This window comes from Ursus arctos, unplaced genomic scaffold, assembly GCF_023065955.2.
Source record: "Ursus arctos isolate Adak ecotype North America unplaced genomic scaffold, UrsArc2.0 scaffold_16, whole genome shotgun sequence".
Lineage (NCBI taxonomy): Eukaryota > Metazoa > Chordata > Mammalia > Carnivora > Ursidae > Ursus > Ursus arctos.
In genome coordinates, this window is record NW_026622830.1 from 40,920,315 (window position 1) to 40,932,350 (window position 12,036).

At 42.1% G+C, this 12,036-nt stretch overlaps 1 protein-coding gene across 2 annotated transcripts in view; it reads left to right on the forward strand.

The window, feature by feature from the left end:
- Positions 1-12,036, forward strand: part of PCSK2 (proprotein convertase subtilisin/kexin type 2) — a 250,659-nt gene that overhangs the window by 177,375 nt on the left and 61,248 nt on the right. For both annotated transcript variants that reach the window (XM_044385610.3, XM_044385611.3), the window contains one exon: positions 1,285-1,361. In XM_044385610.3, coding sequence (XP_044241545.3) covers positions 1,285-1,361 — 77 coding nt within the window. The remainder of the gene's footprint in view (positions 1-1,284; positions 1,362-12,036) is intronic.

A 12,036-nucleotide genomic window follows, 5' to 3' on the forward strand; every position in this document is an offset into this window, starting at 1 on the left:
ATGGAATCGAGAAATGCCCACACTGGAATATACATCTAACCCAGTGCTTTCCAGCCCACTGTGTACTGTGGACCAGGAAACCTTCCGGGGCTTTACTGCAGAACTCAGAATCAAAGCAGAGAAAAATGGTATTCTCATTTTCAGCATCCCAGGCAAGCAAAGAAGACAGCAGGAAGGGATGGATTAGTCACCAAAAGGTGACTCCCTAATCATCTCCCATCGTGGACCAAAATCAAAGGTTGATCAACTGAAGACCTAAATGGAAAACGATTTAAGTGGAAATGGAATTGATTTCTGTGGAGGAAGGACTCTCAATGGGAAAAGTGGAGGTGTTGAATGCATAGAATTTTTTTTTAAAGATTTTATTTATTTATTTGACAGGGACAGCCAGCAGAGAGGGAACACAAGCAGGGGGAGTGGGAGAGGAAGAAGCAGGCTCCTAGCGGAGGAGCCTGATGTGGGGCTCGATCTCAGAACAGTGGGATCACGCCCTGAGCCGAAGGCAGGCGCTTAACCACAGTGCCACCCAGGCGCCCCTGAATGCATAGAATTTAAGCTTCAAACTGAATACTGTAGAGTGTAAGAGTATTCCCAGTTTGTTATCATCTACTTACTTATTTCATCGTTTGATTGATGTCTGTCCCCCCAGCTGGGCTGTAAGTTACATGAGGTCACGGATGTCGCTACCACAGTCCCATATTTGGAAAAGTCTCTGGCATATGTTAGACTCTTACTGACATTTGTTGAATGAGTAAATGAGGTTGATATCGCGCCGATGTCAGGGGTTCGGGTGGGGTTTCGCACCCATAAGTATACAGGAGACAAGCCTATGTCAGTCCGAAGCCGCGAGCTGGAAGTGAGCCTCCTGCATAAAGCAAGAAAACTGCAAAAGTTGCCTCACTTGTGACAGAAGATCTCGAACCTTCTGACCATCAATCCAAGGAAAACTAAGTCCTGGATTCCAGGTGCACCTCATTTACCCACAGGTGGTAACTCAACTTAAGATGGAGATAGTCCTGGAGAGCACAGGACTCAAATTTTGCTAGTTCTTTGAGGGCCTGAAGTAGAACGGCATGAGGAATCCTGGAAAGAGGATAAAGGGAGAACAGAGAGATCCAAGCACACACCCGCTCTGGCACCATTTTGTGAGGGCTGGTCCGGAGCAGAACCCTAACACAGCACTCCACAGAGGGCCGTAAACATGAAACGGCCGTGTCTCACGGCATTTTCTCTTGCTTCTACGTCTGGCTTGATTGAACTAATGAGACACCTCGTGTTTTTCAGAACGCCGAGGCGAGCTACGACTTCAGCGGCAACGACCCCTATCCTTACCCTCGATACACAGACGACTGGTTCAACAGGTAAACTGGGCCTCGTGGGCTGTGCTTTGACTTGAGATTTTGGGGGTTTTATTTGACTCTGCTTTGTTTGTAAAGCTTGAACATCACCAAGAAAATAATCTCAGTGCTTCGCTAAATTATATTGTGATTTTTCTCTTTCATAGCTACATTCTCCTAAATTCTTAGATTTTGTTAATACGGCAATGTTCCCCTAAAATTGTCTTTTGACTATTTTGGTCTGTTGAACTGGGAGTTATTTGCCACTTTCTTAAAGATAAAAGAAAGTAGAAATAAGAAGAAATCCTTTTCAACCCACCACAAGATGATTTAAAACACGCTCATGTCACTTGATCTGTTGAAGAGAACTATTGTGCCCTCTGCTCCGCGTCCACATGTTCTTGAAAAGTGTTTCCGCTGTAACCTCTAAGAGCTCATGTAGCTCCTTTCAATGAAACAGTAAGCATTATTGGCAAAGGTTTGAAGTATTTTTTTAATTGAGGTACAATCGATACATAACATTTATTAACTTCAGGTGTACAACATAGTGATTCAATAATTGCATATTTTACAAAATGATCACCATATGGACATTAAGTCGAGTTGGTACCTGACACCATACATAGTAACAAAAAAACCACTTTTTCTTGTGATGGGGACTTTTAAGACCGGATGTCTTAGCCGCTTCCAAATATACAACGTTGTATTATCAACTCATGGGCTTGAAGAATTGCCTGGAATCCCTATCATGTTAAACTACTCAATGGTCCATCCAAAGTGGTGACTCTTCTTCAGCCTCTCCTGCTACTAAACATGTAAATATGTAGTTTCTTTTTTCCAAAGTAAAATTGACGTCTGGGTGGTTGATTGCTAATAAGAAATAAAGATGCGTGACTTGCTCCCTCAAAATCAACTAGGTTTTAAACCTAGGGCTTGCCTATTATTGATGTTCTTGGGTGAAGTTCATGAGAACACACGAACTTCAATTAATAATGTAGCAATATGTGGACATCACTTTTACTTCCCATGGCAAATTCATGTAGATAAAATAAATGTTGCCATTCTCTGTTCAGTGATAAAGAAATAGGCTCAGCAAGGTTGCGTGAATTTCTGGTCAATTAGTATGTGTCAGAGCCAACGCTTGAACCCAGCTTCAGACATGTTTCTAAATCTAAATTGTACCATATTCTTTTATAAGCATCATTTTTATTATAAAAGACAGAAAGCTTGATGGCCAGAGAGGAGCCAGGGACAGGTCCCCAGTGGACCAGGCAGCTTAGACTATGTCCTTACAATTAGCAAGTTGACCAGGGTGCAGGGTGTCTGGGGTGCAGGAAGTGCACATGGGTTGGGGGCTTGGCAACTACAGAAAAGAAGAAAGAAGAAAAAAAATTAAATTTGCAACATTTTAAAAAGATCGTTGCTGATGTCCGATAGCACAGCTTGCTCTTTATCAACTTCCAAAGCTGCTTTAAAATTATCATGCGTGTTTGAAAGTGTGTTTAGGGGATGAGGACGTTTCACAAAGGTCTGAGAATTTCTGACACAAAGCGTCTCATACCTTCCGTGACTTAACAATCCTAGATCCTGCCATACCCTTAGCAAATAAACCATTTCCAGACATAGGGATGTGAAGGTACCAAATAGATGTCACTAAGCCAGAGGCGAGACATAACTGGTGATGGTGGTGTGGAACATTGTACCGAGAGGGACCGAGAGGGAGTGCCTGGCTTCGGCATGGCTGATTTTCATTCGTCCACACGATAGCAGGGCAGTACCAATGGGTGTGCCACTTGCCTCCTCCCTGCAGCTAGTAGATACGAAATTAATCTTTGACGGATTGATTCAGGCACAAAAATACAACCAACACAATGGTTTCCACCCCTACCCGGGCATATCCCATTTTCTGAACCCAAACACAACCTCCCCAAGCAAGTCTTCTTGTGGGATATGCTGTAAGAATATTCTTTAAATACACAAACAAGAAAGACAAAACCAAAAACAGAGATGGCTTCTATTTTAAATACTTTCATCTTCAAACTTGCTCTTGAAAGTTCAATTTGAAACTGGCTAAAATCCTCTAACAGGGACTAATCAGGGCTTACTGCAATACAATTTTTCATTGTCAATGGTGAATATTCCCAAGTGTCCAATCGCCTGAGACACAGTCTAATCAGTCAGGCACATATGATCCTGGCCTGTTAGGAAGCCACTGATGCAAGACACAGGACCCGACCCACTTTGACCCACCAATGGGGCTTTTCCCAATTACCAAGTCATGCTCGAAGGTCCTCATCTTCCATGGTCTGTTATTACAAAGACCGGATGGTACCAGTTCAAATCATGGCCTCTCAAAGCATACTTACCATTGTCAATGCTTCTGGAAAGAAGGTGGGTCAAAGTTCGAGCCTGTGGCACTGAGAGGATCTGTGGTCCAAAAGGTTGGGTCTGTCCTGGAGGTAATTCCCTCCTGGCACAAGGAGACGTTGAATTCAGCAACCTTCCCATGAGTGTAGGATACGCTTATTAAAAATTCCCTCTGGGTGAAATATTTGCCTGGTATTTTCCTCTGTATAATGTAGGGCCTAGGGCAGGAGGAAGGAGAATGAGTGGGAGAATACGGAGAATAACATTGTCATGGGTTAGTAATTGTTAAAGCCTAAAATGGGTACCTGAGATTTCACTCTACTTTTGTAATCTCTGATTTTTTCCATAATAAGAACTATGTTTAAAAAGCATAGGGTGTAGGGGCGCCTGGGTGGCACAGCGGTTAAGCGTCTGCCTTTGGCTCAGGGCGTGATCCCGGCGTTCTGGGATCGAGTCCCACATCAGGCTCCTCTGCTATGAGCCTGCTTCTTCCTCTCCCACTCCCCCTGCTTGTGTTCCCTCACTCGCTGGCTGTCTCTATCTCTGTCGATAAATAAAATCTTTTAAAAAAAATAAAAAATAAAAAAAATAAAAATAATAGGGTGTAATTTAGTTAGGTATTTATGACACTATCAGTATTGGTGTGCAAGCTTCTGAGGAGCTTGCCAGATGTCCTAGGAACAGAGACAGATACCCAGATCACCACAGTACTAAGCCCACAGCCAGGGCTAAAATAACACAAGGAAAGCTAATGCCTGTTGAATGGTTGCTATGTTCAAGGCACTCTTTTAAGTGCTTTGCATGTATCCCTTCAATTAATTCTCATAATAACCCTTTGAAGTAGCAATTACCAGGATTATCCCCTTTTTGAAAATGGAGACACAGAAAGGCTAGGTAACTCATGCAAGGTCACACAGCTAGTAAGTGGTGGAGACAGGATCTGACACCAGTGAGGGGGCCATTGCATGCACTGCCTCGTAACAAAGACGCCTTGGAGAGCACGGGGAAGGGCAAAATTATCTCCGGCTGGAGAAGCTGAGAGAGGCTTCCTTGAAGAGGCGGCATGTGGTCGAGGATTTGAATGAAGGTAACTGGTGGAGTGAAGGGGTAAATTTAGGTGGAGCGGGGGAGCCAGGAGGTCAGACATGTTCAGGAGATAGCCTAGACACCTGAGCTAGGAGTTAGAGACTGGGACAGGGGCAGCATTCTAAGAAGGCTTCATGGAAGAGGTGTACACGAATGGTTTATACAGGTTGCTAGGAGAAAGGAGGACAGATTTTGTGATAGGGTCAGAAACTGGACCTGAGGCGTCGATGAGGACCCTTCTCCCGTTGCACGCAGGGAGTGCTGTTACCCTGGGGGCTCTGGGAGTCTCGAGCCCAGCACCTGCCTTTGGCTGGAGCTTTGCTTACTACCAATCCAGCATGAGTCTCTGGGCAGTTGTGCAGCCGCCAAGGCATGCTGGTTTCTTCAGGTGTTCTCCTCTGGGCATGTGCTCCCAGTCCAACACCCATCTCTGCCAGGCAGCCCGGGCGCTCTTGAGACATGCTAGTTTCAGCGCACTCCGAAACTCCGCTAAAGGGCTGATGGATGTTGACCAGCAATGAGCTTGCTGCTGCTGCTCTCCCAGCCACACTGGTGGCCTCAAAGGCAGCTTAGAACTCAGAAGCAATTGCTGGGCAGGAAAACGCAGCGGCTCTCCATCGTGGGCTTTGCATTGCTATAGGAAATAGAAAATAAAATGCACTACAGGGGGCACTCTCCAGCAAGTGAGCCAAGTGTTCTCCTGGTCGGGGAAACCGAGTTTAATAGCAGAGGGTCTCTCCTGGGCTTTCCTCACACTTTAAACTAGCCTATCACCCCCTCCGTACTTCTTTCTTAACTGGTTTTCCTCTGAGTGCATTTCTTTAAGAACATATGCAACACTCCCAGCCAAGGACTGTTTATGAAAGCAAACTTCATGCATATGCAGAACTGCTTTTAGGAGATATGTATATTAGAATTTCTTGCCCTGTGCTTAATTTGATTTTGTAGGATTATGCCTTTTTAAGCAGAGCAAGTGTATTTATTCTACTGTGAACCGTTTAGTAATTACCTGCAGTATCCGAGCTCCAGGGATATATTTGAAACACAGTTGAGAAATTTGTAAAGGGAGTATAATTTCCTCCTAGCTTGCAATCAGAGAAATACTGACAGCCAAGCAAAATAATAATATAGTAGTAGTAGGGGTAACCCAACTTACAAAAAGGTAGAAAATAGTCCACATTTAATAAGCATCAGTAACAGGCAGTATAGATATAACCGATGTCCTGTGTGGTATCGGGATTTAGCATTATGTGTTCTTCCTTGCTGGCACTCAATGCATGTTGATTGGCTGGTTGATGGATGGGTGGCAGACCTTCTCAGCCACGCCGACGTGTTGAGTGGCCTTGACACCTGTCCGTTTTAGAGGGGCCTGCTTCTTCCAAGGTTTGCAGCCCACGCTTTGTCAATAATCTCCCGGCCTTGCTCGGTTTTAGGTCAATGTTTGGTGACGCATCGCAGATCTGTATTCCATTACCGTGCTGCTGTCCATAAAAATCCCTCTTGCATAGCATTTCTTTGACAAGCGTTCGCCACTGAAATGTCATCCCTGCCATTGGCAGAATTTATGGGGCATCACAATGGGGCCGCACGCTCTCTCTCTCATAAGCCCTAAAGAGTAAGAGATTCTGGATTAGAAGCAATTCCTGGCCACAAAGGGTTTACTATAAATTCAGGGAGAGAGAAGACATTTATTACTCAAGCCACCAGGACAGGGGTGAGGGGAGGAGGAAAGATAAACAGATGCCGAGGGACTTGGGTCTCTACGTGGGCTCACTTGATTGATAGCATTAGCTAAACCTTCAAAGAGGAAAGATTTTCAGTGGTTAACTTGTTTTCTTATTAGAAGTCATATTTCATTTTGAAGAACGCTAGGCAACAGGCCAAAAAAGAACATGTGAGAAAAATGACCATTTCTGGTTGGATATTTGCACGTTGATGGAAACGGATGCTTTACCCAGGTGACACTTAACGGTTTAGAAATAGACGAACATCTTTCCCTCCTGTCTGTATGAACTAATTCTGAAATCACCTCCTGGCTAATCAAATTCAAAGAGCTTTCAAAGACAAAAATCTAACTTCTTCTCTCATGTGAGCTTTGAGACAAACTCATAAGCCGATATGAGCTCAAATGCCTCTGCTTGCAACCAACTATCTCTCTACCCAAACCGAGCGCAGTGAAATCCAACATAGTTCAATTTTGTGAGCTGTCGTGAGCCGTTGGTGAAATACCACACAGTTGCTTTTTTAAATATTTCCGGTCCCCTACCCGGATTAGGCAAATCTTCATTATTTAACATTTTCCCTCAGCTAAAAAAACCTGACAGAACACAGAGGTGGGAGTTCTGGAGACTGTAAAAGAAATCTGTGTATGTTGGTGTAGTCATTTCCACCTTGGAAACTAATGTTATGCATGCCATATGGGGGATTTTTATGGCCCTCGGGTGGCAATAATTCTTTCCTTAAGGGGGAAAAATACAGTAGATTTCGATGGACAATTGTAGTGCTGTGTTAATTGGTTGGAATAGATTAAGTAATCCCTGAATACTTTTCCCCATCTGTAAAATGGGCCTGAAACTCCACCTGGAAGGTTTGTGTGAGGGACTAGAGACACGCATACAGGGTACTTGGTTCAGAGCATGACACATGGTAGGCCTTCCCTAAATGGCGACAAATATAATTGTGAAAGTCGGTAAAGGGATGTCTAGGGGGGCTAAGACAAAGGTTCTCCAACTAGCTAGAAAATGAGGAGAGTTTATGCCAAAGGAGTCAATGGATGACCCGACCGTGGATGACCTCACCCATCTTTCTCAGCCATTCCATTTCTCATCTGAGACTTTGACAAGAAAGTAGACTAGAAGACTAGTCTAGAAAACAGTAGCTCAAGGTTAGACTTTCTGGCCAGAGCCTGATGCCTGTGCTTCTGCCGTGCGGATTAAAGGAGGAGTTATATCCAAACACAGCCTGAATGCATGAAACAAGGTTGATCTGTGGGAAGATTGGAGAGACTAGCGTCTAGTGTCAGAAAGACGGAAAGCCTCTCCACTTCTCCAGAAAGTACTGGATGCTTGTCAGCAGATCTGGGGTTCTCCCCAGAAGCAGCTGTACATGCTGCCCTATCCAAACCTTTGGGCTTACTTACCCCTGGAGAGAGCCCTGGACATGAGCCAGCAAACATGACTGATCTCTGCATTTCGGCTCCAATACATGTAACATTCAAGTATCCTTTCCAAAGGATGGCTGAAAAAACAGTAGCTAGCTGCTGTACAGCTCTGGCTGTGTAAGAATCCGTAGACCTAGGGAGACTGGAGCCTGGAACCTCATGCCCATGAACCTGGCCAAGTTGTCCACTGGCTTGCTGAATGAATCGACCTCGGCTCCCATATCTCTGTGAAACAGAGCCCTAAAACACTATTATAAGCCTTGGCTGTGGAATACAGAACTAAGGACTCCATTAAAACAGCCATGGGACCAATAACCAGGAAAGGAGCCCAAAGGAAGAGAGAGAAAGAAAAGGAAGAAAAAAAAAAAAGCAAAAACAAAAACCCTCCAATTCAAAATTAGCCTACAAACTAACATTCCAAAATATCTGAAAAAAAAAAAAAAAGACCCACATCAAACATACTTTAAAAATCAAGACATGACTTCATATCGGGTGAAATTAATTTTATAGGAAGTCTTTTTTTCTTTTTTTTTTATTAGTTTCAGAGGTAGAATTTAGTGATTCATCAGTTGCATACAACGCCCAGTGCTCATTACATTAAGTGCCTTCCTTAATCCCATCACCGAATTATCCCTCCCGCCCCAACCTCCCCTCCAGCAAACCTCAGTTTGTTTCCTAGAGTTCAGCATCTCTTAGGGTTTGAGAGTCCTGAAAAAGACATTAAAGTAAGTTATGTTTAGTTTGCTTAGAGGGATAAGTATAAGGATAACATCCATTTAAAAAGAAAAATAAATGATGGGGAAACAAGCAAAAGTGAACATGAATATGAGAAGGAACCAACTGCAACTGGGAAATGTAGCCTTTGGAATGAAATCCCAATGAATATGATAAAATCTAGCCTGGGTGCCGTTGAAGAGATAGTAATTGAATTGTTTATTAAAAACCTACAGCAAACATTCTTCTTTGGGGGGAGGGATGTAGCTGGCACACAATGCCACATTAATTTCATGTGCACAACATACTGACACAACAACTCCATACATTAAGCTGTGCCCACCGTAATAAGTGCAGTCATCCATTACTGTGAAACACAATTACAGTATTATTGACTATATTCCCCATGCTGCACCTTTCATCCCCATGACTTGTCCATTCTATAACTGTAAGTTTGAACCTCTTAATTCCCTTCACCTATTTTCCCACCCCTTTCCCTTCGGTAACCACCAGTTTACAAACATTATTCTTAATGCTGAAACTTTGATGGCGTTCTCTTTAATGCTGGGTGAAATAAGAATGCTGCCTATAATCTCTTTTATTTGACACCGTGCCACATCTCATAGCCAATGAAATAATTATAAATCTAAGGAAAGATACGTGAGAATATTAAGGAGCAAATTATAAAATTTAGAAAACATGAAAGAAACCCTGAATGAATAGAGCTGCCTACTAAGTTCATGGATGGGAGGATGGAAAAATAGAAAGATATCAAGTTAATCTGTTAAGTCAACGCAATTTCAACTTAAGTCTCAATAGTATTTTTCTGTGAAACTAGACCAAATGATCCCAAAGTTGATATGGAATAGCAAAGGGCCAAGAATACAATAAGACAAAGAAGGAGGAGGAGACTGAATATAAAGAAGAAATAAAAGAGAAGGGGAAGATGAACCATAAGAGCAAGATGGGGAAATTCTGCCTGCCAGATATCAAAACATTATAAAACCATAATAATCATGAGACAGAAGGCTTAGCATAGAGAGAGAGAAAAAAGATCAGAGAAACTGAAGAGAAAACCCAGAAGCAGACCGCCATACAAAAGAATCTTAATAAATGACCAAGATGGCAATAAAAACAATGAAAAAATGATGGTGTAAGGATATTCAGTAAGTGGTGCGAGTTATTCATATGGGGAAATACGTGTCCACCCCACACACTGAGCATAAATGAATTCTAGGAGAATTTTGACCTAAATGTATATAAATCTTTTAGAATTAAAATGTAAGAAAACATCTTTATGATCCTAGGCTAGGGATGGATTTCTTTTTTTTTCTTTTTCTTTTTTTTAAGATTTTATTTATTTATTCGACAGAGAGAGAGACAGCCAGCGAGAGAGGGAACACAAGCAGGGGGAGTGGGAGAGGAAGAAACAGGCTCATAGCGGAGGAGCCTGATGTGGGGCTCGATCCCATAACGCCAGGATCACGCCCTGAGCTGAAGGCAGACGCTTAACCGCTGTGCCACCCAGGCGCCCCTAGGGATAGATTTCTTAAACAAGACACAAAACCACAAGGAAAAGGATAAGATGGAGAAAACCAAGTTAGATTAGATATTTTGGTTCAAAATCACAATAAACAAAGTTAAAAGACAAGCCACAGACTAGGAGATAGGTACAGCAAGTTCTGTGATCCCAAAGGGTTAGTATCCAAAATATATAAAGAACAGCTACAAATCAACGAAAAAAGATAACTCAATAGAAAAAAATGGACCAAGTTATGCGCAGATGATTAACAGAACACCTGAGCTAAATCACATGTGAAAAGATGCTCAACATTCCTAGCAATGAGGAAATTGCAAAATGAAACAATGAGATACCATTTCACAGCGTTTGGATATGCACGAATGGTCAAGTCTGGCGATACTAAGTGTTGGCACTCTCCCACTCTGCAGGAAGTAATACATATCCAAAAAACCTGTTTCCACTCTAACATACCTACCCCAGAGGAACTGTCACACATGTGCACAAGGTAATAACATACAAGAATGTTTCTTTTCCAATTATTTGTAATAGGCAAATTGCAAACAATCTAAATGCCTATTACTAGGAGTATGAATAAGTAAATTGCAGCATATTTATAAATGGACCACTACACAGCAGTAAAAATGAATGCACCAGAATTTATGAATAAACCTCAGAAATTCAAGTGAAAAACACAGATTTTAAAGAGGTTATATACTATGAAACATTTATATAGAGTTTGAAAGCAAGCAAGTAGTGGCGTATGTGCTCATGTATAACTGATTATAAAGTAATTATAGGAAACCATGCACATGCATTCCAAGCATCAACTTTGTACAGTGGTCACTTCTGAGGAAGCAAAGAGAGGTGTGGCCTCGGGGAGGGCTTTGATTGTATCAGTAAAGATTTATTTCCTTAAAAAAATGTATGCCAATATAAGATACATGGAATGTGCCCTTGTAATTACAGATGCCGTTGGTCATGCGAATATCCAGGATGTCTTGACTAGTAAGGCACAGAAATACGCACTTTGCTTTGCTCAGGAAGGTGGGGACTCGGCTGGAGACCATAACTGTACTACGTATTTGTTCTGCCATTTAATTTTCTGGTGTGACCAGAGCCTCCATGACAAATAGGGTACATGGTCTTCGTTCTACCAGTCTTTCTGTTCCCTCAAAGGTTAATTTTCCTCAAGACATATGCTTTGAAATTTAAAACTATATAGTCTATAATAGAATGAAAATAGGTATACGGTCGAAAGAGATTTAATTTACCCTCATGCGTAAACTGAAGGTATCTTAAGAGACTGACATTAGAAGTGCTCATTATATCACAAATCTTGCTGAATAATGCCCATTCCCTAAATGTCTCTTGAATCAATTTCCTGTTTTCTCTGCACACCGCTGCTGCCTCAGTTTTCAGTCTTACCATCACAGGAATGGCTTTGTCTCCTGCTCTCCCCGAAAACCAACTACCGTTTTGTTAATTATATTATGTGTGATAATGGTGTTGTGGTTATTTAGGATTCTATCATTTTTTTAGAGATATATTAAGCAGTTTCGTGGGGGGGGAGTATCTGTATTTTTCTTTAAGCTGATCCTCAAAAAAAGTTTAATCAAATGTGGCATAATAGTAATTGTACATGTATGCACAGGCCTAAAGAATAAAAGCAACCAAATGTCTATCCATAGATGACCGACTGAATAAATGATAGTATGTTACCCACACAAAGAAATCCGAAGTATGAAAAACATTTGGCTTTGGTAGAGTTGGGTGGTGGCTGTATGAGATTCGTCGTGTTATTCATTAAATGTATTGGTTATTCATTTAATATGGTGGTATTTTAAAGCCAA